Here is a 27,721-nt window from a genome sequence, read left to right as displayed (position 1 = left end):
TTAGTCAGTACAGTGATGGGCTCTAACCTGACAGAAGTGAAATGGAATTGACCCTTGATCCAGACCTGTTCCTAATATCCCTATCAAGGATGTGTTGGTTTGTTATGAATGCAAAGAAGAGATCACAATATTTGACACATCATGTTCGGCCAAACTGTAGTCAATGCTCTATCACCTGACACGGAATCTCTGCTCCAAGCCCCCATCGAAGCCTGGGATCCATTCTAGAGTTGCAGAGGCATGGGTGAAGCTGACCAGGCGGAATTCTGAGGGAGGATCTGGTTGATCTGTGTGTTAGAGAGAGAGATGGAAGGTAAGAGAACGAGAGAGGGGAGGGGGGGCAGAGAAAGGGAGAGAAAATTGGGGGAAAAACAGGGTGGGAAAAATGTAGAGAAATGGAAAGAGAGAGAGAAAGAAAGAAGGGGGGTAGATTGAAGGGTAGGTGAAATAGGAGGATAGAAAGGATAAACAAGAGAATGACAGAGGAAGAGAGCAGAAGAGAAGGAGAGAGTTCAGCACTAGAATGAGAGAGAGAAGCTGTGCTTGCAGGCAAGCAGGCAGCTCTGTTTGCAGAGTAAATCATTTCCATTATCAGTTCCGCTCATAAGATACGAGGTTAGAGGGGTCAGTCTTATTTGGATCTGTCTTTTTTTAATCCAAACAGCGGCAGCGAGGCGGGCAGGGATAGAATACAGCCTTCTTTCCGTTCCCGGCCTTCTGATGATAAGGAAGCATATAACTTTTATTATCGCTGTGTCAGATTAATTATGAATATTCAAGGCAGTAAAAAAAAAACAGAGGGAGAGAAAAAAACAGCAGTGAATATTGAATTGTATTTCACGCTTTTAAACATTAAATGTGTCCAATGGAGGCTAGGGGGCTCGCTGGGAGCAGGGGCCGTGTTGACATCGCCGGCGTAGGAATACACTTGCTAGTGAGCCAGAGGGCGACTCAGCCTATCTGACAGAGCGAGGAATTAGAGCTATAGGCAGGGGATAAAGGAGAGATACTCGGGTGTCTGACACTGAGGACTGACACTGAGGACTTGCTCTTCCTACAGTCGAGAGAGACAGAACATTTTCTCTATAAGCTGGAGGGTCCTCCCACACTAATAAAATCGTGGACATGGCAGCACATACACAAACGCACAAACACTATGGATGTAGCTAAATTAGGACCAATGGGACTCTAGCAGTTGGCTGTAAAGTACGTGTTTTACATCATAGCAACATCCCTGGGCCCTGATGTCTGACTTAACCTTTGACCTTTTACCCATTCACACACACACATACTGGTGCTGAGCAGTTGGATGTTGAGTGTGTCTTCTCCCAGAGTGTTGCGAGCAGTGCAGGTGAATACTGCGTAGTCCAGCGCTGCACTCACATTCACCACGGTTACCGTGCTGGTGTGTAATGAGCCCTCCCTAACGGTCTTTTCCTGGTACCTGCAGTACACACACACACACACACACACACACACACACACACACACACACACACACACACACACACACACACACACACACACACACACACACACACACACACACACACACACACACACACACACAATATGGCTATAGGGCAGACAGCAGGCACTGTGACAGGTATTTGCATAGGGAGAGGCAAAGTCCCAAATTAAGATTTAATGGTGAGATACTGAATGAATGTATAAACTATGGAAACGAATCTAGTTATCCAACATCATGAATATTTTGCCACATTCTCATGACACAGTAGTTTAAAGTTTCGACATTGTTAGGGACATGTGTGACTATGTTTGAGTACGTGAGCGTGTCTGTGTGTGGAACGGGAAGAAGGTGAGAACCAGATGGAGAGTGAGGGGTGGGATGTGCTCTCACCTGGGGTGTATGAAGTCTATGGGCACGCCATTTTTAGCCCAGGAGAATTGGAGCCGCGGGATGCCCTCTCCCTGGCACACCACCTCAGCTGTTCTGGTGCCATCCCCTCTGCTCGCCACCTTATTCCACTGAGCCCCCTTCTGGAGCTCTGGCTTAACTACACAGGAAAGGACAAACACACAGCCAGAGATGTTCACATTGTACATGTACAAACAGAAATGGATACACAGAAACATGGAATACAAGCAAATGAATACAGATATGCATAGACATAGTGAATGGTGCCACACAAACAAAGACACCCACAACACTTTTCCACTCCATTGCACCCATGATGTATTCACACGACATGATTGATAGATCTTGATAGAGCTCGTTAGACTCACAGCGCACCACCAGCTGGACTGAAATGCTGGCAGGGGGCTCTATGTTGTTGTCGGCAGTGCACTGGTAGTGTCCGGCGTGGGCCCGAGTCGCCCCTTGGATGGTCAGCTGCCCAGTAGCCTCATCCTGGCTCTGCTCCCCCATCTCCTCCATCTCCCCCTCACCCTGAGGAAGACAGGGATAGTGGCAAATGAGAGGAAGACAGGAGGACAGCATGCACATCTTCGTACACCCCCACCCCCTCCTGTGCAAGATCAGTACAGGTACTCCAGGGGGGAGCGGAGAAAGAGAGAGAAAAAGAGTAAAAGAGAGAAAAAAGAGAGCAGTAGATACAGGATAGAGAGCGTACGTTAATGAATGTGCCCTTTAGTTGCCGCGCCATAATGAAAGCAATTTTTCTGGATTTGGGCCAAGTGTGGAGCCGGGAGAGGAGGGGCGGAAGGATAGTTAGAGCCGCTGAAATATGGCACATCTCTGCATTTAAGGGGGGGAGTGATAAACAGTAAGAAATGGTCAAATAAAAGAAAGGAGGCCAGATAAAGGGAAATCAAATCAGGAGAAAGGAGAGGTGAGATGAGATGGGGATATGGGGGTTCTCACCAGCCATTTCCAGGAAAACATGTCAGTGTGTATGATGGGGTTGGCATCTGCTACACAAAACAGGTCTGCTGTCTCCCCCACGTCCACATACACTGGGTCCTTCTCCATCTTCACACTAGGGGCATCTGGGGAGTAGACAATTAGAAAGTAGGACGAGAGAAACAGTAGGAAAGTCAAATTCTACTTTAGAACTTAAGGAACAATCAGTCACTCACCACCCACCGACCTCCAACTCTCTCTCTAATTCTATTCATTCTATTCTATTCTATTCCATTCCATTCTATTCTATGCATCACTGATCCTACAGACACCCTGTACATACTGTAAATAATGACCTTTCTCTAAGTGACCACTTTATATGAAATATTTGCCAATCAATTTAACCCCAGTATATTTTAGAACTGTCCCATCCCCCTACTGTCAGACACCCCTGCCCAATTCAATGTCCCTAAATTGGGCCACATCACCCTGGAGGTTCCCCATTGCATGCCGCCTGTCCTCCACTTTAACTTTGAGCGAGACAGAGGCAGGGAGGGTGCAGTCATCATGGCCCACTTTCCCCCCTTCCATCCCTCCTTCAGTCAGTCACTATGTCCTGAATACAGCAGCACTATGACTCCATCAACATACTGTAGTGTAATCCCTTTCCACCTGACTGTGTGCTCTTCTCTTCCTGTGGGTACCATCTATTTATAACAGTAGTGGCATTATTGCCCCAGCGCCATTGTCTGTGTTCATACACACAGCACACTGATGGAATCACCAGAGACACTTACGGCCTTCTCACACACCACATTCATTTTAACCAGGAACAACATTGTTAAGTAGGCTACAGCGCCACCCATTAAAGCTATTACAATCCACTATACATTATGGAAACCTCCAACTGTCAGGTTCCATCGGATCAGGACAGCGCTGTGCTGTCTGTCCATTAGGCTTGTACTGTACTGTAGGTTTTACTGGAACATTGAGGCCTACATTCAGAACAGTGCGAATGTTACATCATTAAGAGGGCAGTGGGATGGGGATGTGTCGGTCGGTTGATTCAAGGTTGTGACAGAATTGGTGTTTTTGGGTATACAACACTAGCATGTAATGTAGGTGGCTTGATGAACCACACTCACATGAGGACTGAGTAACCTTGCCTGTCCTGAGTCCTGAAGACTTGTGTTCAATCCCTGAGCTAATGCCTAGACTTGAGTTCAGTGTTCTAACACGGTGTTGAGGTGAGTAGACAGACCAGATTCAACACCAGTGAGACTTACACTGTACGTCCAGAGTGATGGTGGTATTGTCAGACCCCACCTCGTTGGTACAGTTCACAGTGTAGACCCCGGTGTCTCTCCTTGTCACATTCCAGATCTCAAACGCTGTGCTCTCAGTAAAGTGGTACCGAGGATCCATTTCTGTTCATAAACACACACACACACACACACACACACACACACACACACACACACACACACACACACACACACACACACACACAGCCATACAAAAATATTCATTATAAATGCATAAACCACATGTCCCTAAGCCACTCATGGCTTATAAGTGACATCTAATGCTATATTATTGATTGGCCTGGCAAAATTCCCACAGAAACAACAGCCCATGTGACAGACCACCACTGTACCACAGCACCCCTCCTTTAATGGCTGGGTAACCCCTCCGGGAGGTGGGTGCAGTGGTGGAGGTTGAGGTGGGAGGTTAGGGACAGGAGTGTGGTGGCTGTGGCCCGATGACAGGGAACTACAGACTACAAAGGGAAGCACAGCCGAGAGCTGCTTAGTGACACAAGCCTACCAGACGAGCTAAACATCTTCTATGCTTGCTTCGGGGGAAATAACACTGAAACATGCATGAGAGCACCAGCTGTTCCGGAAGACTATGTGATCACGCTCTCCGCAGCCGATGTGAGTAAGACCTTTAAACAGATCAACATTCACTGGATTACCAGGACGTGTACTGCGAGCATGCGCCAACTAGCAAGTGTCATCACTGATATTTTCAACCTCTCCATGTCCAAGTCTATAATACCAACATGTTTTAAGCAGACCACCATAGTGCCTGTGCCCAAGAACACTATGGTAACCTGCCTATATGACTACCGACCCGTAGCACTCACATCTGTAGCCATGAAGTGCTTTGAAAGGCTGGTCATGGCTCAACATTTACACCATTATCCCAGAAACACTAGACCCACTCCAACTTCCATACCTGTCCAACAGATACACAGATGATGACATCTCTATTGCATTCCACACTGCCCTTTCCCACCTGGACAAAAGGAACAACGTGAGAATGATATTTATTGACTACAGCTCAGCGTTCAACACCATAGTGCCCTCAAAGCTCATCAATAAGCTAAGACCCTCGTACTGAACGTGTCCATCTGCAACTGTATCCTGGACTTCTTGACAGGCCACCCATAGGTCAGGAAGGTAGGCAATAACACATCTGCCATGCTGACCCTCAACACTTAGTCACCTCCTGTACTCCCAGTTCACCTACGACTGCGTGACCAACACCATAATTATGTTTGCTGACGACCGACAACGACAACTTATAGGGGAGGAAGTTAGAGATTGCAAGAACAACAACCTTTTCCTTAATGTCAACAAGACAAAGGAGCTGATCGTGGACTACAAAAAATGGAGGCCAAGCACGCCCCCATTCACATTGATGGGGTTGTAGTGGGGCTGTAGTGGGTCGAGAGCTTCAAGTTCGTTGGTGTACACGTCACTAAGGATCTATCATGGTCCACACACCAACACAGTCGTGAAGAGGGCACGACAACATCTCTTCCCCCTCAGGAGGCTGAAAGGATTTGACATGGGCCCTGGCTGCATCACCGCTTGGTATGGTAACTGCTTGGCATCCAACCGCAAGGCACTATAGAGGATAATGTGTACGGCCTAATGCTCCCTGCCTTCTAGGACCTCTATACCAGGCGGTGTCAGAGGAAGGCCCTAAATATTGTCAAAGACTCCAGCAACCCTAGTCATAGACTGTTCTCTCTGCTACCGTACGGCAAGTGGTACCGATGCACCAAGTTTTGAACCAACAGGACCCTGAACAAGCCATAAGACTGCTAAATAATTAGTTCAATAGCTAACCAATAGCTACCCGGACCATCTGCGTTGACCCTTTTGGCACTAACTTTAAATATGCTACTGCTACTGTTTATTATATGTCACTTTATTCCTTGTTCCATGTACATATCAACCTCGTACGCCTGCAAATGAACTCGGTATCGGTACCACGTGTACAGTGTATAGACAAGTTATCATAACTCATTTTGTATTTATTATTACTTTTATTATTGTGTTTTACTTTTCTATTATTTCTCTATCTTTTTTCTCTCTGCATTGTTGAGAAGGGCCGTAAGGAAGTAAGCATTTCACTGTTGTTTACAAAGCATGTGATGAATAAAATACAATTTGATTTGATTTGAACGAGAATCACATCAGGCAGGTTCACATTGCTGCCCGACCTGCCATGTTCTATTTAGAGCATGAATGGCGGCTGATACGAGCACAGTTGCTGGCTCAGCTGTAGAGAGTTGGCTGGCTATGTAGAGATACCACAGGGAGAAAGGACAAGAACAGGGTGGATCACCTTTGTGCAGCTCCTCCTTGCGGTAGAGCCAACTGCAGGAGACGTCATCTGGATTGGCCGAGACCAGCAAGGGAAGGATGGCTGTATCATCCTCCACTACCTGTATCTTCTGGGGATGGTCAGGGATGAACTCAGGGGGATCTGACACACACACACACACACACACACACACACACACACACACACACACACACACAAAGGGAAAAAAATATACAAGCGCAGACACAAAGAAACCATGTCAGCCATGAAAGGCGACAGCAGTGCAAATGAAAGAAAAACCTGTTGAGAAGCGGTGTCCACCAATATCACAAAAATACTGAATTCACACAGGAGGCCGGGGTGAGAGGGAAGGAGAGAGAGAGGTAGGTAGAGAATGAGGGCGGGAGGGAGGAAGGGAGAGGGACAGGCATTAAAACACAGAGTGACAGTAGTGTTGTCCAACAGCAGCTGCACACAAACACACAGTGACATTCCTTCATGCTCGCACGGAGCAGCAGGCTTTGAAGAGCTGGCTGGCTACAGCCTGCGAAACAGCATCAAAGAATAACATGGCTGTGCTGCAAAGCACACACACAATTAGAACAACACTGCCACAGAGCCTGACTAACCCACAGTCACAACAAAGGAATACAGTAACACACACACACACACACACACACACACACACACACACACACACACACACACACACACACACACACACACACACACACACACACACACACACACACACACACACACACACACAGAGAACATCACAAACACACACAAACAAAACTGCCTTCCATGCACACTATCGTGTCACATTACCATCATGCTTCAAGCCTCACACACACCAGCACACACTTTCTTTTTCTCCCACTCATAACTGTGCACACATTTTCAATACTTTATTTGGATCCCCAGTGAAACAAATTAAGTATTCACAGTGAAACAAATAAAATATTCACAGTGAAACATATAAAGTATTCAAAAGCTCTGTATAACACACAGAGAGAAATAGACACATGTATACAACCCACACACTCTTCACCACTCACAGAGGACGTTGAGCTTGTAGAAGGTGTTGACTCCCTCAGACAGCAGAGAGCTGTAGGCCTGACAGGTGATCCTCTGGCCATGGTGCTGGGAGGACAGGGGGAGGGACAGAGTACTGCGTACTGATATGCCCCCAAACGTTGTGTTCTTAGGAGGCAGATCCACCCCTTTCAGCCTGGGAGAGGGAGAGATGAGAGGAGAACATTTGGCGGGTCTACTGAACATTCGATAAATCCGTGGCAGGGTTGCCGTTTTAATTAATAAAATAACAACTTCACATTTTTTCTGTGCTCTGACAGTTGATTAATTTATTCTGTAGTGTGTGCGTGCCATCAGAGCGGCACTGAGACAGGCTGCTTGCACAGAATGCTCACAGTGGTGCTGAGGAAAACGTCAGAGAACGATAGAGGCCTCTAGTGGCCAAATGGCCGTTTTATCATGGGCAGCGTCAATGAGGGCTTCCACCATGCTTCCTCCATTTTAAAGTAGTCAAAGTATTTAACTGGGTGGGGATTACTATGGGTTGTAGCCTCGGTGGCGGTGCCCATGCTGTCACATATGCTATAATGGCACAGATATAAAGATTTGCCCTCTATCTATTTACTATCTTGTAAAACGCATTATCCTCTCCTGCTTTCCCTCTTCTTGCTCTTCCCCTCATGTGACTTTCACTCACTACTCACCGTTCTTACCTGAGCTAGCTAGCTAACTAACGTCTACACGTAATGGCAGCGTTTGATAACACAATTAATGCAAGTGTGAAGCCAACTTATAGAAAACAGTTCACAAGTGAAGTTACATTTCTGTTAACAGGATATTGTTGCCTAATCATTCACGTTAGCCCATGGATGGATTTTGACTCAGCAAGTCTGTGTTGATGAGGGCAGTCCAAAACAGACCCATCGTCCAGCAGGTAGAACAAGGCTTTTCAAAACTTAGTTAGGCCTATTGCTTGCTTTAGTAAGCTACAACTTGCTTTTGTCTTTTCAAATGGCTGCATGCAATCACGTAATTCTTTGAATAGGCTATGGCATTGGGATAGGCTACTACTGTCTATAGGCCTATATGCCCTAGGCCTACTACTAGTCATAACAATGAAATCAATTGATATGATCTGGCGGTTTGCGGGCGGGTTTGGGTACAAACTACGGGCCGGGTTGCGACAGCTTTCTGTCATGATTGGCGGGTTACGGTGCAGCCGCGGTATTGTGGCAGGTGCGGTTTGCAAAAAATGGTCCTGCACAAGACTGTAGTCTAGGGTCTCCATTAACTCCACAGACCGGCTCTGCTTAACCTGCCCTCCCCTCACCTGGTTGAGCCCAGGCTCCAGGAGATGTTGGCCTGGGGGTTGCTGCTCCCAGACAGACAGTCCAGACTGAGGTTTTGGCCCCGATGCAGCTCCTTCTGCTTGGCTATGATTGTCACACTTACTGCAGGGACTGGGGAGGGGTGGAGGGGTATAGGAGAGAGGACAAGACACCACTGTCAACATACTGAGGCTGCTGATTCCGTGTCTTTGCAGCTATATCTTGAATCTACCTATCATCTTGAATTAATTACCTATCATCTTGAATCTACCTATCATCTTGAATTAATTATCTATCATCTTGAGTATAGCTAATGCTTTCCTCCTCTATTTGTCAGGTCCATAAAGGCTAGTATTAATCCACTCATGCCCAGAGCCCGGTCTGTAAGACTCACACTGGACCATGAGTTTGACAGAGGCGTTGAGGACCATCTTGGCCTTATTGGTGGCATTACAGCGGTAGGTAGCCATGTTGTCACTGGGCTGGAGGCGCACGGCCAGTTCTTTGGACACGCCTTTATCAGAGGGCACCTGTTTGGGGTAGTCTGATAACGCCTTATCATCCTGCAGTGTGGAGAGGAGAGTAGAGAGTGGAGGACATGGTACTGTACAGACAGAGAGTCTTAACTGTTACAACCTTTGACAACTTAACCAATCAAAATGTATGTTGTCATACAATACACACATGTACACACCTTGTACCAGTTGAGGGTTCCTTTGGGACTTCCCCCAATAGAGAAGCAGATGAGGCGTATGATGGTTCCTGATCTCAGAGGAAGCCCTGGGGGAGGGGCTTCTATCCACACTTTCTGAGGAGGGTCTGGGAGGGGAGGAGGGGGAGGAGGAGAGAGAGATAGGGGTGAAGGGGAGGGAGTACAGAGAGGAAGGGAGAGAGAGAGAGGGGGGAGGGTGTAAGGGAGAGAGAGATTGGGGAGGGAGAGAGAGAGAGAGAAAGGGGAGAGAGAGAGAGAGGGGGAGGGTGTAAGGGAGAGAGAGATGGGGAGGGAGAGAGAGAGAGAGAGAGAGAGGGGAGGGGAGGGGAGGGCGGGAAAGAGAGAGGGGGTTATGTCTATATTGTTATAGTTACAGAAAGCACAGATTGAGAGTGTTGCAATTGTTACTGTACAATGCATAGTTATGTTCTGGTTGTGCAAGGTTTTTTCACGATTGTACTTGTCATAGTCATTCAATAGAGATTCCCTACAACCATTAGGCTTGTAGGGTTGTTGTTGTCACAGTCCTATCCAGAGACTCACAGAAAACAATGAGGTTGTTGGACTGGCTCTTGGAGAAGCGTGTGCCCTTGTTGAAGGTCTCACAGGTGAGGGGCAGACCGTTCTCCTCCCGAGAGACAACATGGGTCAGGTTAGACATGGTTGTCTTCCCCCCGTGGTCTCCCTGGAGACAGGAAAGGACACATGACAACGTCAGGAAGAGACAGGAAGTTCTAGTGTCCTTAAACATTTTCCTTAAAAAAATTTAAATACACAGTAAGCTGCTCACAGGAAATACAATAATAATACTGTTTTGATGATGGAATGAGCTTTGTGTTTCTCTAACTCTTGTGCTCTACTTACATTGTGCCTGGTCCCTGATAATAAACAAATAAATAAATCACATGCATATACTTCTTCCTGCTCGCAAAACCCGTAATAAATTTAATCAAACCCCCATTTGCTCCTGCACGATGCTAGTCATGTCTGCTTTGCACGCAGGGTTCATCAAGGCTTTCATTGAGATGATTAGTGCAAAAGCCTTTTCCAGAGAGAAACAGACACAAGAAGGAACGTGTTCACAAAGAACCACCACTGAGGTGTCAGTCTTTATTAACCCTCAGACGTATTCAGGCACATTAAAGCTGGATAGAATGCAGCAGTAAATGCTAGATCAAATGAAAATTATTTCTCTAAATGAACAAAGAGCCGAAATAATGGTTCTCTCAACTCCCATGTCAGCTTTTATTCACTTTTATCTCATTAACATACTCAAAAGCCGAGAGAGAAGAATACTGGAACCCTTTTTGAGGATTCACTCATTGCCAAAGCCTTGTATAGTATAGACTGAATAGTAGTTCTTTGGTCAGAGCAGAGAGAGAATGAAGAACAGATTTAATGGGGTTAAGGTGGAAACTCTACACGGAGTAGAATAATATGAGTTCTTTCAGAATCAAAGGCTTCTCTCACAGATGCTTGTCATTGGGCGCTCGAGATGTGCAAATCAGACTGCCTGAAGTCTGAATTAAGTATTTTAAGTGTGCATTGACTTCTGAGGTGTAGTTTGAAAGGTAATTTTCAATTCAATTTACGGTACATAAAGAGGCCACAGCAGGCAACCAATACATGTACCGAAATTACAGAGGGTTATATACACAAAAAGTCAGTCTTGTTTCCGTTGTGGTCCTCTATTGGTAGGCAAAGGGACTACAAAGGGAAACCTATCCGCGAGCTGCCCAGGGACGCGAGCCTACCAGATGAGCTAAATGCCTTTTATGCTCGCTTCGAGGCAAGCAACACTGAAGCATGCATGAGAGCACCAGCTGTTCCGGACAACTGTGTGATCATGCTCTCCGTAGCTGATGTGAGCAAGACCTTTAAACAGGTCAACATTCACAAGCCACTGGGCTTGACGGATTACCAGGACGTGTACTCAAAGCATGCGCAGACAAACTGGCAAGTGTATTCACTGACATTTTCAACATCTCCCTAACCGAGTATGTAATAACTATATGTTTCAAATAGACCACCATAGTCCCTGTGCCCAAGAAAGTGAAGGTAACCTGCCTAAATTATTACCACCCAGTAGCCATGAAGTGCTTTGAAAGGCGGCTCATGGCTCACATCAACACCATCATGCTGGAAACCCTAAACCCACTCCAATTCGCATACCTCCCCAACAGAGCCATAGATGACGCAATCTTAATCACACTCCACACTGCTCTTTCCCACCTGGACAAAATGAACACCTATGTGAGAATGCTGTTCATTGACTACAGCTCAGCGTTCAACACCATAGTACCCACAAAGCCCATCACTAAGCTAAGGACCCTGGGACTAAACACCTCCCTCTGTAACTGAATCCAGGACTTCCTAACGGGCCGCCACTAGGTGTTAAGGGTAGGGAACTACACATCTGCCACACTGATCCTCAACACTGAGAACCCTCTGTGGTGCATGCTTAGTCCGCCCCTGTACTCCCTGTTCACCCAAGATTGCGACTCCAACACCATCATTAAGTTTGCTGATGACACAACAGTGGTAAGCCGGATCCCCGACAACAATGAAACAACCTTTGGGGAGGAGGTCAGAGACCTGGCAGTGTGGTGCCAGGACAACAACCACTCCCTCAATGGGAGCAAGACAAAGTAGCTGATCGTAGACTATAGGAAAAGGAGAGCCGAACAGGCCCCCATTAAAACCACTTCAGCCTACCCCTTACTTTTTCGAACATTCTGTTAAAAATCGCGCAACATTTCAGCGTCCTGCTACTCATGCCAGGAATATAGTATATGCATGTGATTAGTATGTGTGGATAGAAAACACTCTGACGTTTCTAAAACTGGTTAAATCACGGCTGTGACTATAACAGAACGTGTGTTTTATCGAAAAGCGCAAGAAAAACTGATCACCGAAAACTGGAAAAAATATCAATGCGCCACTTGCATGTATTGTCTATGGGACAGCAAATTAGATGGGGCTGAGATTGCAAGTCCTACAGCTTCCACACGATGTCGCCAGTCTTGTCAAATGACTGGGTGTTATTTCTTGGTCAAACGAGTAAGAGAGAGCCCATTCCTTCCGGTCTCCGACAGGATGTTTTGGAAGAGAAATTTCCGACCATGATTTGAAGACGTGGAGCTATTGAATACACATCGCCCCGTGATCAATTTGATAGATTATTAACGTTTACTAATACCTAAAGTTGGATTACAAAAGTATTTCGAAGTGTTTTGTGAAAGTTTATCGTCAACTTTTTTAATTTTAAAAAATGACGTTGCGTTTTAAAACGGTGTTTTTTCCTGGATCACACACTTTTCATAGATCAATATTTAGGGTATATATGGACCGATTTAATCGAAAAAAAGACCCAATAGTGATGTTTATGGGACATCTAGGAGTGCCAACAAAGAAGCTCGTCAAAGGTAATGAATGTTTTATATTTTATTTCTGCGTTTTGTGTAGCGCCGGCTATGCTAATTATTTTGTTTACGTCCCCTTCAGGTATTTCGGGGTGTTGCATGCTATCAGATAATAGCTTCTCATGATTTCGCCGAAAAGCATTTTAAAAATCTGACTTGTTGGCTACATTCACAACGAGTGTAGCTTTAATTCAGTACCCTGCATGTGTATTTTAATGAACATTTGAGTTTTAACGAGTGCTATTAGCATTTAGCGTAGCGCATTTGCATTTCCAGATGGCTAGATGGGACGCCTGCGTGTCGGGTGGGCTTAACTGGTTATTAACATAGACGGGGCTGAAGTGGAGTGGGTCGAGAGTTTCAAGTTCCTTGGTGTCCACATGACCAACAAACTATTATGGTCCAAACACACCAAGACAGTTGTGAAGAGGGCACGACCACAAACAGATCCTCAAAAAGTTCTACATCCTCACCGGTTGCATCACTGCCTGGTATGGCAACTGACTGTAAGGGTAGTGCTTAAGGCCCAGTAAATCACTTGGGCCAAGCTTCCTGACATCCAGGACCTATATACTAGGCGGTGTCTAAGACTCCAGTCAGTCACCCAAGTCATTGACTGTTCTCTCTGCTATCGCATGGCATGCGGTACCGAAGCGCCAAGTCTCGGACCAAAAGGCTCCTTAACCTCTTGAACCTATGGGGGCGCCTATTTCATTATTGGATAAACAAACGTGCCCGTTTTAAGCACAATATTTTGTCACAAAAAGATGCTCGACTATGCATATAATTGACAGCTTTGGAAAGAAAACACTCTGACGTTTCCAAAACTGCAAAGATATTATCTGTGAGTGCCACAGAGCTGATGCTACAGGCGAAACCAAGATGAAACTTCAAACAGGAAATGAGCAGAATTTTTGAGGCTCTGTTTTCCATTGTCTCCTTATATGGCTGTGAATGTGCCCTGAATGAGCCTACGCTTTCTGTCGTTTGCCCAAGGTGTCTGCAGCATTGTGACCTATTTGTAGGCATATCATTGGAAGATTGGCCATAAGAGACTACATTTACCAGGTGTCCGCCCGGTGTCCTTTGTCTAAATTGGTGCGTAATCTTCAGCTGCAGGCATTTTCCCATGGGATTCAGATGAGAAAGCACACTTCCACGAACGATATATCATCGAAGAGATATGTGAAAAACACCTTGAGGATTGATTCTAAACAACGTTTGCCATGTTTCAGTCGATATTATGGAGTTAATTTGGAAAAAAGTTTGGCGTTTTGATGACTGAATTTTCTGTTTTTTTTGGTAGCCAAACGTGATGTACCAAACGGAGCGATTTCTCCTATACAAAGAATATTTTTGGACAAACTGAACATTTGCTATCTAACTGAGAGTCTCCTCATTGAAAACATCTGAAGTTTTTCAAAGGTAAATTATTTTATTTGAATGCTTTTCTTGTTTTTGTGAAAATGTTGCCTGCTGAATGCTAACGATAAATGCTACGCTAGCTATCAATACTGTTACACAAATGCTTGTTTTGCTATGGTTGAGAAGCATATTTTGAAAATCTGAGATGACAGTGTTGTTAACAAAAGGCTAAGCTTGAGAGCTAGCAGATTTATTTCATTTCATTTGCAATTTTCATGAATAGTTAACGTTGTGTTATGCTAATGAGCTTGCGAATAGAAGTACACTCCTGGATACAGGTTTTTTTCGTAGCTAAACGTGATGAACAAAAGGAGCGATTTCTCCTAAACAAATAATCTTTCAGGAAAAACTGAACATTTGCTATCTAACTGAGAGTCTCCTCATTGAAAACATCCGAAGTTCTTCAAAGGTAAATGATTTTATTTGAATGCTTTTCTGGTTTTTGTGAAAATGTTGCCTGCTGAATGCTAACGCTAAATGCTACGCTAGCTATCAATACTGTTACACAAATGCTTGTTTTGCTATGGTTGAGAAGCATATTTTGAAAATCTGAGATGACAGTGTTGTTAACAAAAGGCTAAGCTTGAGAGCTAGCAGATTTATTTCATTTCATTTGCTTGAGGCTGTAGTCACGATCCCGGATCCGGGATGGCTCGACGCAAGAAGTTAATAGCTTCTACCACCAAGCCATAAGACTGCTGAACAAGTAATCAAATGTCCACACAGACTATTTACATTGACCCCACCCCTTGTTTTTCCACTGCTGCTACTCGCTATTTATTATCCATGCACAGTCACTTTACATACTACCTCGACTAACCTATACCCCCGCACATTGACTCGGCACCATTAACCCCTGTATATAGCCTCGTTATTGTTATGTACTTTTCTTGTGTTACTGTTTTTACATTTTTACTTTAGTTTATTTGGTAAATATTTTCTTAACTCTATTTATTGAACAGCATTGTTGGTTAAGTTCTTGTAAGTAAGCTTTTCACGGTAAGGTTTCACCTGTTGAATTCGGCACATGTGACAAATACAATTAGATTAGATTTGATTTGAAGTGGCTGCAGGGCAATACAAGTGACATGGGCACTCTGTGCCATATATTCCATTATACACATATTTACGTATTTACAAAAAAAGCAGATATGCACAACTACCAAATCACTCCTCTAGTGCAGAGTGGCTTTACACTTTGCTAGGAGGCTATGTCAACATTAACCAAGCCTTGCGGTAGTGTTTGAACCTAAGACTGGCAGAAACCGTTTTTATCTCAGCCGGGAGTTTGTTCCACTCTACTGCTCTGGAACCAACATGGCACAAAATCTGTGGCACTGCCTCTCATGGTGTAGGAATGAGAGTCCCTAACAGTAGTAAGAGAGTTCTTTAGACACTGGGGGACTGTACATACAGTTTCATGGGCTAATCTCAGCTTCAACTGATAGCCACTGTAGTTCGCTGAGCTGAGAAGGGCCAACATGACATTCTATTCTGAGCTGTCTGTAGCTGGTTCTTGAAGAACTTAGGGTAGCTGCTGTACCAGGTAGTACACACCAAAGTGAGGCTGCACTAATGCTACTGGAAGTGTTTTCTGGAAGCTTCCTTTATCTAGCTTGTAAGCTAGGCAGGCTACTACCTGGGAAGGTCTCCCACCCAGAAGTACGAGATGGAGAGGGGGGCGGGTATTGGTTGACCTCAAGTCTCCGTACTGGAAGCCCGAGGTAGGGGGAGCGGTGGAATCTATCAAATAGCGCACCTCTAACTTTGTACAGTACTAATGCAATTAGTAAAATCAGTTACAATACAAAATGCTACCAAATAAACCACAATTCATTCATAATACTGTGAATATATAGTTTCACAGACATATTGTTGCTTTTTCGGGGGGGTTTGTGCGAAATCGTTAAGAATCATATAAAAACAGTCTGCACACCACCAAGGTGAATTGGTTTAGTCTTGACTCTTGGTTGACAGTGTTGGGGGATGTGCAGGTTTTCTGTGATTGTATTGACTAAGTCCTGAGCTCAGTAAGGGGAATTTCCAATGCTGTAGGCTAAATTAAAAGACATCTATATTATGCTGATATTTTGGACTGCTGACTTCACACGACAGCAGTCCAGAACAGCAAAACTGCATATTGAGTCTTTTGGAGTGACTTATGCCTAGAATTAGCCAAGGAGGGTGTATGGTTCAATTGGTTCCTATTCTGAAAATGAATGACATAATGACATGTATATTTAATTGTGCAACAAATGTATTTAGGGTGTCAGACTCATATACTGTATTTCAATGCAAATTCAGAGGCCAGCACCCTCTGGCATTGGCCAGGATGAGGAGCCATCCACCTCCTCACCCACACAGGTGTCTTCACAAATGTTGTCTGAGCCTGAGCCTCAGGATGAGGAGCCATCCACCTCCTCACCCACACAGGTGTCTTCACAAATGTTGTCTGAGCCTGAGGATGAGGATGAGGAGCCATCCATCTCCTCACCCACACAGGTGTCTTCACAAATGTTGTCTGAGCCTGAGCCTCAGGATGAGGAGCCATCCACCTCCTCACCCACACAGGTGTCTTCACAAATGTTGTCTGAGCCTGAGCCTCAGGATGAGGAGCCATCCACCTCCTCACCCACACAGGTGTCTTCACAAATGTTGTCTGAGCCTGAGGATGAGGATGAGGAGCCATCCACCTCCTCACCCACACAGGTGTCTTCACAAATGTTGTCTGAGCCTCAGGATGAGGAGCCATCCACCTCCTCACCCACACAGGTGCCTTCACAAATGTTGTCTGAGCCTGAGGATGAGGATGAAGACCCATCTGCTTCCACTTCTCCCCAGCAGAATTCTTCGGATGCGTTTGTGCGCACGGGCATGTGTGTGTGTGGGTAGACACACATGTGTTTATGTGTGCATGCCTGCATAACATAAACAAAATAAATCATTTCCCTTTTGCAAAGTTTTAAGTTTCCATATTGTAGGTAACAATGATGATTTAATTATTACTGGATATGTATGTGGGATGTTCTACCACTATAAAAGCTGTGAATCACATGTGTAAACTAATGCCCATGTGCTCTCCATTAGAAATGCCTGTAGCAGCATCCCCACCAGATCCTGCTGCTGAGGATGAACCACTGTCTACAGACCCTGCTGACTGGCCTTCGGTTCTGACAAACAGAATTCGGACACAACTCGTTTGCAGAGGACTAAGTTAGGTACCACCTAACTTTGTTTTCCCAAGGAGTGAGTGTGATGGAAGAAGTTGCCGCCACCAGTATCTCAGGAAGACCTTGGTGAGTGGTGAACAAATCCCTAGAAGTTGGTTGGTGTGTTCTGAAAGAAACAACAGCCTCTTCTGCTTCTGCTGCAAACTTATTTCTAAGAAGAAAATTCATTTAGCAGGACTGCCAGACTGGAAACATATACATTCTTTTCTGACTTCACACGACACCAGTCCAAAACACCAAAACTGCATGAAAACATGGAAAGAACTGGCAATGAGGATCAAAAAAGGGGAAACAATTAACAAGCATGAGATGGCACTTATGGAGCCTGAGAGGATAAGATGGAGAGAGGGGTTGACACATCTGACTGCTATTGTGCAGTCTCTGGCAATTAGAAATCTGGCACTAAGGGGACACACAGAAACACCGTACTTTCCATCCAATGGAAATTTCCTCAAAGAGGTTGAACTGACGGCACAATTTGATCCAGTCATGAAAGAGCACCTTAACTGTGTCCAAAAAAGGACCTCGAGTCACACCACCAGCTACCGTGGCCACCAAATACACAATAAACTCATTGATTTGTTGAGCAGCAAGGTCATTAGATGTCAGCCACACTGAACAGTTGTCTGTTGTGATTAGAATTGTGTCACTGAAGGAGGAGCCCCACATAAAGGAACATTTATCTAAAAATTCCTTTTGCGGACTGCAGATGGAAGTCTTATGACAATGGGGCCAACAAGAGAGGCAAAAATGAAGGTGTCCCAAGCCAGACTCCTGGAAATGAATCCAAGAGCTCTATTTGTGCCATGTGGGGTTCACACATTGAACCTGCTTATGTTTGATGCTGCTAAAAGTTCTGTTGATGCCATGGGTTACTTTGGCATCTTCCACAAACTGTACACCTTGATCTCAGCCTCCACACAGCAATAGGCCATCCTGAAAAAAACGTGTGGACATCACTTTGAAGATGTGGACTGAGACAAGGTGGGAGAGTAAAGTTAAGCGTGTCGAGCCACTGAGGTATCAGGCAGCAGCGGTGAGAGAGGCACTGATTGAGGTGAGGGATCAAACCAAAGACCCTGTAATAAAGATTGAGGCCCAGGCCTTGTCAGAGGAGGTGGGATCATACCGCTTCAGCGTCTTGAGCCAGGGAGCCATGCAAGCTTGAACTGCCACTGTGATTCAGTGTGAGAAGAAGTGTGTGTCGAAGTGAATGCAGGCCCCCTACCTCTTCCACATTGACCACGGTGGTGTTGAGTTCCCTGAAGCCCAACCACCAGCGGATGTGTACAGGCGGGTTACTGGAGGAGGTGTAACAGCACAGGGTCACCTCCTCTCCCTCTCTCGCCTCGAACAACCCCAGCACCATCACCTTCTCTGGCTCAACTGACACACACACACACACACACACACACACACACACACACACACACACACACACACACACACACACACACACACACACACACAGTAAATTCAGTCAATAAAGTGCTCTGTGTCAGGATCAATATTTTATAGAAAGGATGAAAAGACTGGATTTGAATGTAAAGGAAGAAGTAAAGAAACCATTTCCAATCTATCAACATCACTTTATGAAGTCTTGTCCTCTCCTGAGGTTTTCCATCCATTTCAAACCCATACTAGTTACCAAAGCCTGTCTATATTCAGCTATACCAGGAGGGATCTTTTATTGTTATTATTCTTTTTTAACCCCTTCACCACCACCCCTCCTCGAGGACAAATATCTTGGCTTTTTTTTACAGCTTTTATGCTACATATTCATGCATTTTACCTATACATTTTACATACACATTTTACATATACATTTTACTTATACATTTGACATACATGGTACTGTTATATATAACAACAATACATTACCAATCAAAGTCTTTAATCCCAACCCTCAGCCACTCTCAGCCCATCCCACCGATCACCATAGACCGCCCTTGTTTGGTTTCCATGTGCCATATATTTTTCAATTGTGCTGTGATGTTTTACAACATGTTTTAATCTTTCTAATCGTACATTATCCACAGATTGTGAGCTAAAGATGAAAACCTATTATTATAGTATTTATTGACTGGCTATGCCCAACACTGCTATTTGTATGGTTAATTGTATGTATGGTTGATTTTTTAACCATTCCTCAACCTGTGACCAGAGACACGCTGCATAGGGGCAATACTTGAATAAGTGTCTCTTCCCAACAAAATCTACAGAGCTGAGACTGTTGTATGGCCCATATATATAGCATTCTGTTGGTGGTAAGAGTTTTATATAATAACTTAAATTGAAAAGCTCTAAGTGTTGAGTTATGTATAGTTTTTCATACCAGTTCATAAACCATATGCCATGGAATTAGTACATTGAAAATCTCCTCCCATTTATTTTGCAACCTGTATGGTGCAGCTGTCAACATGTTTGTCCTCAGATGAAACTGGTATATTTTTCTATTTATGCCAGTTCCTTTCAGCCAATTTGTATCTTTAATATATGGCAGGCAAACACGTTCCGTACCTTCTCCCTTTTCCACTTGCCTCCTCTATTTTTTGTTGTCGTGCTGCAATCAGTTGGTTGTAAATTTGTTTTGAGCAGATATTCCCATATCTTTTTGATAACTACATATTTGACATAACTCCTCCATTTCTATTCATAACAGCATTGATAAATATAACACAATTTTAAAACATTTTTTCGATAATGAATAGTTTTTTTACTAATGAATATATTTGATCTTAACCATAACATTTGTTGTAATATTTGTTCTATCTTTTCTGGAGTATAAAACTGAAATTGTAACCAGCTTTGTATGGCTTGTTTAAGAAAGGGCAATACTTTAAACAAAATTACATTTTCAATTAGTTGGAAATGAGAAGTTGTAATCTGTATGAAGGCAAAAAAATTCAATTTTTGAGCAAAGAATGAGCTTTTCTTAATAATCTACTGGAGAACCATTTTGGGTTTAAGTATAACTTATATATGAGTGAAGCTTTTAGTGAGAGGTTTAAAGCTTTAATATGTAATAATTTTAGCCCCCAAACTCATATTCATTATATAAATAGGCACGTTTAATTTGATTTTTTTCTCATATGATTTTAAAAATGAATCATCTGGAGTAGGCAATGCCACTAGTAAGTAAGTAAACTGTGATAGGACCAAAGAGTTAATCAATGTATTTTCCCATAAATAGACAACTATTTACCTCTCCATGGTTTCAAAATCTTATCTATTTTTGCTAACTTTCTATTGAAATTAATTGTGGTAAGTTCATTTATATATTTTTTAGATGTGAATACCAAGTATGTCTAATTCACCATCCGCCCATTTTATTGGTAAACTACAAGGTAGTGTAAACACTGTATTTGTTGACAATCCAATACGTAATATGATACACCTGTCATAATGAGGTTTAATTCAGAGAGGCAGAAAAGTGATCAAGATCTTCAATGAGACTGTGCAGAGATCCAGATTGCGGACTTAAGAAAAAACTAGAGTCACCAGCGTACATTGACACTTGTGTTTTTAACCCCTGAATTTCTAACCCCATGATGTTCTTGTTGGATCTAATTTTAATAGCTAGCATTTCAATGACCATAATAAATAGATATGGAGATAACGGACAGCCTTGTTTTACCCCTATTAAAAGCTCAATACTTTCTGAGAAGTAACCACCGTTTACTATTTTACATCTGGGGTTGCTGTACATCACTTTAACCCATTGTAGAGATTCACCAAACTTAAAATATTCCAGACATTTATGTATAAATTCTAATCATACTTTATCAAACTCCTTTTCAAAGGAGGGAACTTTACTAGCACAGAGGAAGTGCAGCTGAGCAGTAATCCCTGAGGGGCTGCAGTAAGACAGGCTAATGACTGAGCAGGTAGACATGAATGCATCATATCATGTACGTTATACACGGGACACAGGCAGACATGAGGGCTACACTCATAGACAGACAGTGTGTTAGGTTACGCACATGCCTTAGGGCGATGCTGGCATATCCCTAACACACCAGTTCTTCTCTCTGCCCTCCAGCTCGAGACAAAACTAAAAGGAGAGAGAGAGCAATAGAAAGAGAGATACATTGATAAAGGGTCTGCAACTCATTTCCGACGTGTATGAGGCGTGAATAGGAATAGCTAGGAGGTAACATGGCTTTTACGTGGAATAGGAGAGGAAGAAGAGAGCGGTTTAGACCATTAACTGACGCAGCAAGATAGCGAGTGATGGCGTGAAGGAAGAGTCGGTGTGATGCGAAGGAACCTTCATTCTCTGTTTGTTTTCCAGTCGTGGTAGTTGAGAGATCTCCTATGCAGTGAAGTGAAGATGTATAATTTATTACCTGGCATTATTATCACCACAGAAAGTGCCAGCTTTATTGCCTTTGGATTGTGCATTGAAGCGATTCAGTTAAATTAGCTCACTGTAAAAGACCAAGCTGGGATTCAAATGAGTTTCTGTGTGAAATATGGGCCCGGGTCATAATTGCCATTAGTTTCATTAATGATATTGATATTAGAGTTTGTGTTAATGCAGAATTAGTTTCAGTATTGGAGCTAGGACTAATGTTAATGTCATTGTGATTGGGATGAATGCTATTGAAAATAACTTTAATGATTGGGTTAACAAACATTTGAAAAAACACAAACATTCCATCGCTTTTGTGTGTCTGTGTGTGTGTTCTAGCATTCAAGTGCATATATCTCTTAGCAGTCGGGGACTCACAGAGGACAGTGATCTTGCGGTTGTTGGACAGAGGGACAGGGGTCACCTGGTTGACGCTCTCACAGCACAGCTCGGCCTGGTTGTCCTGTGGTTTAACCTGCAGGGTCAAGTGGCTGATGGCCCGTCGCAACTCTGTGTCCACCTCCCAGCTGGTGGAAATCACCTCCCCATTCTGATCCACAGGACAGAACTATGAGTTAGTAACAATCAGAGGACAGGACAGGGCTAGGAGTTAGTAACAAGCAGAGGACAGGACAGGGCTAGGAGTTAGTAACAAGCAGAGGACAGGACAGGGCTAGGAGTTAGTAACAAGCAGAGGACAGGACAGGGCTAGGAGTTAGTAACTAGCAGAGGACAGGACAGGGCTAGGAGTTAGTAACTAGCAGAGGACAGGACAGGGCTAGGAGTTAGTAACAAGCAGAGGACAGGACAGGGCTAGGAGTTAGTAACTAGCAGAGGACAGGACAGGGCTAGGAGTTAGTAACAAGCAGAGGACAGGACAGGGCTAAGAGTTAGTAACTAGCAGAGGACAGGACAGGGCTAGGAGTTAGTAACAAGCACAGGACAGGACAGGGCTAGGAGTTAGTAACAAGCACAGGACAGGACAGGGCTAGGAGTTAGTAACAAGCAGAGGACAGGACAGGGCTAGGAGTTAGTAACAAGCAGAGGACAGGACAGGGCTAGGAGTTAGTAACTAGCAGAGGACAGGACGGGGTTAGGAGTTAGTAACAAGCAGAGGACAGGGCTAGGAGTTAGTAACAAGCAGAGGACAGGACAGGGTTAGGAGTTAGTAACAAGCAGAGGACAGGACAGGGTTAGGAGTTAGTAACAAGCAGAGGACAGGACAGGGCTAGGAGTTAGTAACAAGCAGAGGACAGGACAGGGCTAGGAGTTAGTAACACGCAGAGGACAGGACAGGGCTATTAGTTAGTAACAAGCAGAGGACAGGACAGGGCTAGGAGTTAGTAACAAGCAGAGGACAGGACAGGGCTAGGAGTTAGTAACAAGCAGAGGACAGGACAGGGCTAGGAGTTAGTAACAAGCAGAGGACAGGACAGGGCTAGGAGTTAGTAACAAGCAGAGGACAGGACAGGGCTAGGAGTTAGTAACAAGCAGAGGACAGGACAGGGCTAGGAGTTAGTAACTAGCAGAGGACAGGACAGGGCTAGGAGTTAGTAACTAGCAGAGGGCAGGACAGGGCTAGGAGTTAGTAACAAGCAGAGGACAGGACAGGGCTAGGAGTTAGCAACTAGCAGAGGACAGGACAGGGCTAGGAGTTAGTAACAAGCAGAGGACAGGACAGGGCTATGGGTTATTCACTAACATAATAGGTGACTGACTGGTTGCAGCAGGAAGGGATTGAGTTCTGAAAGAAAGAGTACAGAAGTAGAATATGGAGAATACACCAGAAACGACTGATTATAAGCTTTAGCCGAGTGTAGTCTCTGTACCTTGGTCCAGTGTAGGGTGGCCAATGGGTTCCCTCCCTGGGACACACAAAACAGCTTCAATGTGGTCCCCCTCTTCACCAGGCCTTCTCTGTCCAGGCCCTGGATTACTGGATTCTGGGGTGGGACTGATGTTGAGAGGGAAAGAGAGAGATGAAACAACATCTTGGGAAAGAACGACAGAAAGTGAAGAGAGAGGAAGAGAGGGAGCAATAGAAAGAGAGAGGGAGAGAGATGAATCACCAGAAACAGAGAAGATGACAGAAAGAGAGGATAGAGGGTGAGAAATATGCACTGGGATGAGCGGACACTTGGCTTTATGAGCAAGGGAGCATCCTCTCTATTTGTTGAGACAGGGCCAATAAATTGGCAACATTTACCCTGACTGCAGAGTAAGGGCTCTAGCTCTGATGAAAGCATTAAGTATTAAGGGAGCAGCCAGCTAGATCGACTCCATAAAGCAAAATAACAGATGTTTAAACAGTAATAAAGCAACGTTTGGAAATATGAATAAATTACATCCTTCCTGAATAAAACATACAGCGTAAAATAAATTAAGGGAGGGCCAGCCTTTGTTATTGCTGCAATGAGTTTGGGAGCGCAGGCAGCGCAGGCGGCTGTATGTGGACCCTGGGCCGGCATGACAAATTGCTACCTCACTAACAATCTGGCTGGCTGAAAATGGACACGGTGCTCCAGGCTTTGATGGGCTGGCTTGCTGAGTAAGGACTACTGTTGCGGTGGTCGACGGGTTCTGCAACATTAGCACTTACTGGAGGGATGTTGTTTAATACAGAGTGGAGAGAGAGAGACAGAGAGAGAGAGAGAGAGAGAGAGAGACGGACAGAGAGACAGTCAGAGAGAGAGAGAGACAGACAATGAAATAGAAAGAAAGAAAGAAAGAAAGAAAGAAAGAAAGAAAGAAAGAAAGAAAGAAAGAAAGAAAGAGTTTGATTGCACTGATGCCAGAGGAATTGACAGAGTTGAGTGGGTTGAATGTGACAGCAGTAGAGACGTTGATGATTTCATGTCGACCTCTAACGCTCTTAGAGCCGACTCTTTTCTCTGTATACATCAATGATGTCGCTCTCACTGCTGGTGATCCTCTGAACCACCCCTAAGCAGACGACACCATTCTGTATTCTTCTGGCCCTTCTTTGGACACTGTGTTAACTAACCTCCAGACGAGCTTCAATGCCATACAACTCTCCTTCCATGGCCTCCAACTGCTCTTAAATGCAAGTAAAACTAAATGCATGCTCTTCAACCGATCGCTGCCTGCACCTGCCCGCCTGTCCAGCATCACTACTCTGGACTGTTCTGACTTAGAATATGTGGACAATTACAAATACCTAGGTGTCTGGTTAGACTGTAAACTCTCTTTTCAGACTCACATTAAGCATTTCCAAAATTAAATATCTCCAAAATTAAATCTAGAATTGGCTTCCTATTTTGCAACAAAGCATCCTTCACTCATGCTGCCAAACATACCTTCGTAAAACTGACTATCTTACCGATCCTTGACTTCGGCAATGTCATTTATAAAATAGCCTCTAACGCTCTTCTTAGCAAATTGGATGCAGTCTACCACAGTGCCATCCGTTTCATCAACAAAGCCCCATATCCTACCCACCACTGCAAACTGTATGCTCTCGTTGGCTGGCCCTTGCTTCACATTCGTCGACAAACCCACTTGCTCCAGATCATCTATAAGTCTTTGCTAGGTAAAGCACCGCCTTATCTCAGCTCACTGGTCACCATAGCAGCACCCACCCATAACACGCTCTCTAGCAGGTATATTTCACTGGTCACCCCCAAAGCCTATTCCTGCTTTGGCTGCCTTTCCTTCCAGTTCTCTCCTGCCAATGACTTGAACGAACTGCAAAAATCACTGAAGCCGGAGAGCTCACAGATCACTGTACATGTACATACAGTAACCCATCTGTAAATAGCCCATCCAACTACCTCATCCCCATATTGTTATTTATTTATTTTTGCTCATTTGCACCCCAGTATCTCAACTTGCACATTCATCCTCTGCACATCTATCACTCCAGTGTTTAATTGCTAAATTGTAATTACTTCGCCACTACGGCCAATTTTTTGCCTTACCTCCCTAATCTTACCTCATTTGCACACACTGTATATTGCTTTTTTCTATTGTGTTATTGATTATACGTTTGTTTATTCCATGTGTAACTCTGTGTTGTTGTTTGTGTCAGACTGCTTTGCTTTATCTTGGCCAGGTAAACGAGAACCTGTTCTCAACTAGCCTACCTGATTAAATAAAGGTGAAAAAATAATAATAATAAAACACTCCAGGATGAGCATTGGGATTGAGTCCCCAGTAGGTGTGAGTTTGCCCGTGGTTGAAAGTCTCCCCTCGGAGTGGTTGCTCAGTGTGAGGATGTTTGCCCCAATGCCAGCCCGGGGTCGGGGTCCACACGTGGCTGGAGAAGGGAATAAGGAAAGGTAAAGGTGTCGGTGAATCCATGAGGTAAGGAACAACACACACTCACAGTATACATTCATCACCAGGCTGGTCTCCAGGGCCCTAGGGAGAGCCGGGTTCTTCGCACGACACACCAGCTCCCTCCCGTTGTCCGAACTGCTTAAGAACATGAACCTGCAGGGGTGGGGAGTGTGTGTGTGTGTGTGTGTGTGTGTGTGTGTGTGTGTGTGTGTGTGTGTGTGTGTGTGTGTGTGTGTGTGTGTGTGTGTGTGCAATGGAGGGGTGTGTGTGTATGTGCGATGGAGGGGTGTGTGTGTGCAATGGAGGGGTGTGTGTGTGTGCAATGGAGGGGTGTGTTTGTGCAATGGAGGGGTGTGTTTGTGCGATGGAGGGGTGTGTTTGTGCGATGGAGGGGTGTGTATGTGCGATGGAGGGGTGTGTGTGTATGTGCGATGGAGGGGTGTGTGTGCGATGGAGGGGTGTGTGTGTGCGATGGAGGGGTGTGTGTGTGCGATGGAGGGGTGGGTGAGGAGCGTGGGGGAAAGGGGGTCATGGGGAAGGAAGAATTGGATGGAAGAGAAGAATAGATGATTGATAACATTAAAGATCATGGCTTAACACATAGGACACATCACCCCTTAACACTCTAATTGAGCCCTTGAGACCCCATAAGAACAGACAGATTCATACAATCTCGGGTCTGGATATCAAGAGCATTATAACCCCGCTAAACATCATAACAATGTGAGCATTATACCTCCAGACATATGACAAACCCAAAGTCCACCATGTTATCTAGATTCATCTCCAGATTTAAAAGCTCCTATACAAAATATGGTTGCTATTTATAACCACTATCTACACATAAAGGATTTAGTTGGCGACCAGGCTATTCTGCGTTAGAGCTGAATTATCTCCTTAATACCTTCTACATCGTGTTTTTGCAGATGACAAGGGGTTATTATCTTTGGAGCTGGATTAGACTCATCTGCAGCACTGGTGAATGTATGTATGTACCACCAGGTGAATCAGATAGGATTGCATCTGTCTAGCAACTGAAAGGTAATTCTGTGTCTTTGACAAAACCTCATTTGATTTGACACAAGGCACCGAGTGACAGTTTACAGTCGGCACCAATTCATTACACTGTACTGTAGTTCTGTGGGAATGCAGAAGTGCTTCAATTAGGGATAACACACACACACACACACACACACACACACACACACACACACACACACACACACACACACACACACACACACACACACACACACGAGACAGAGAACAGGAACACATACTCTTTTGTAGCGTGTGTGTTCTGGAGCTTGTCCTCAGAGCCAGACATAGGGAAAGACTCTACACCTGTCAGCTCAACTCCATCTGAGAGAGAAAGAGGAGGGGGAGGAGGAAAGAGAGTGTGTGTTAGAGACAACAAGGCAAGGGTGTTTGTTTTTTCCCCACCATTTTTACAAAGATACTTTGTGAA

At 44.5% G+C, this 27,721-nt stretch overlaps 1 protein-coding gene across 2 annotated transcripts in view; it reads right to left on the bottom strand.

The window, feature by feature from the left end:
- Positions 1-27,721, bottom strand: part of nphs1 (NPHS1 adhesion molecule, nephrin) — a 55,299-nt gene that overhangs the window by 6,347 nt on the left and 21,231 nt on the right. For both annotated transcript variants that reach the window (XR_010465757.1, XM_029679317.2), the window contains exons 6-22: positions 27,534-27,615; positions 26,300-26,406; positions 23,784-23,908; positions 22,333-22,504; positions 18,829-18,986; positions 10,067-10,208; positions 9,506-9,630; positions 9,206-9,374; positions 8,814-8,943; positions 7,507-7,679; positions 6,467-6,607; positions 4,111-4,251; positions 2,846-2,970; positions 2,248-2,410; positions 1,862-2,018; positions 1,293-1,444; positions 176-287 (exon numbers count right to left, since the gene is read on the bottom strand). Coding sequence is in view for 1 of the 2 variants with exons in the window: in XM_029679317.2 (XP_029535177.2) it covers positions 176-287; positions 1,293-1,444; positions 1,862-2,018; positions 2,248-2,410; positions 2,846-2,970; positions 4,111-4,251; positions 6,467-6,607; positions 7,507-7,679; positions 8,814-8,943; positions 9,206-9,374; positions 9,506-9,630; positions 10,067-10,208; positions 18,829-18,986; positions 22,333-22,504; positions 23,784-23,908; positions 26,300-26,406; positions 27,534-27,615 (2,374 nt within the window). In the remaining variant the exon portion in view is untranslated. The remainder of the gene's footprint in view (positions 1-175; positions 288-1,292; positions 1,445-1,861; positions 2,019-2,247; positions 2,411-2,845; positions 2,971-4,110; positions 4,252-6,466; positions 6,608-7,506; positions 7,680-8,813; positions 8,944-9,205; positions 9,375-9,505; positions 9,631-10,066; positions 10,209-18,828; positions 18,987-22,332; positions 22,505-23,783; positions 23,909-26,299; positions 26,407-27,533; positions 27,616-27,721) is intronic.

Source organism: Oncorhynchus nerka, linkage group LG14 (genome assembly GCF_034236695.1).
Source record: "Oncorhynchus nerka isolate Pitt River linkage group LG14, Oner_Uvic_2.0, whole genome shotgun sequence".
Lineage (NCBI taxonomy): Eukaryota > Metazoa > Chordata > Actinopteri > Salmoniformes > Salmonidae > Oncorhynchus > Oncorhynchus nerka.
Note: the sequence above shows the minus strand (reverse complement) of the source record. Positions and strands in the feature narration are given on the sequence as shown.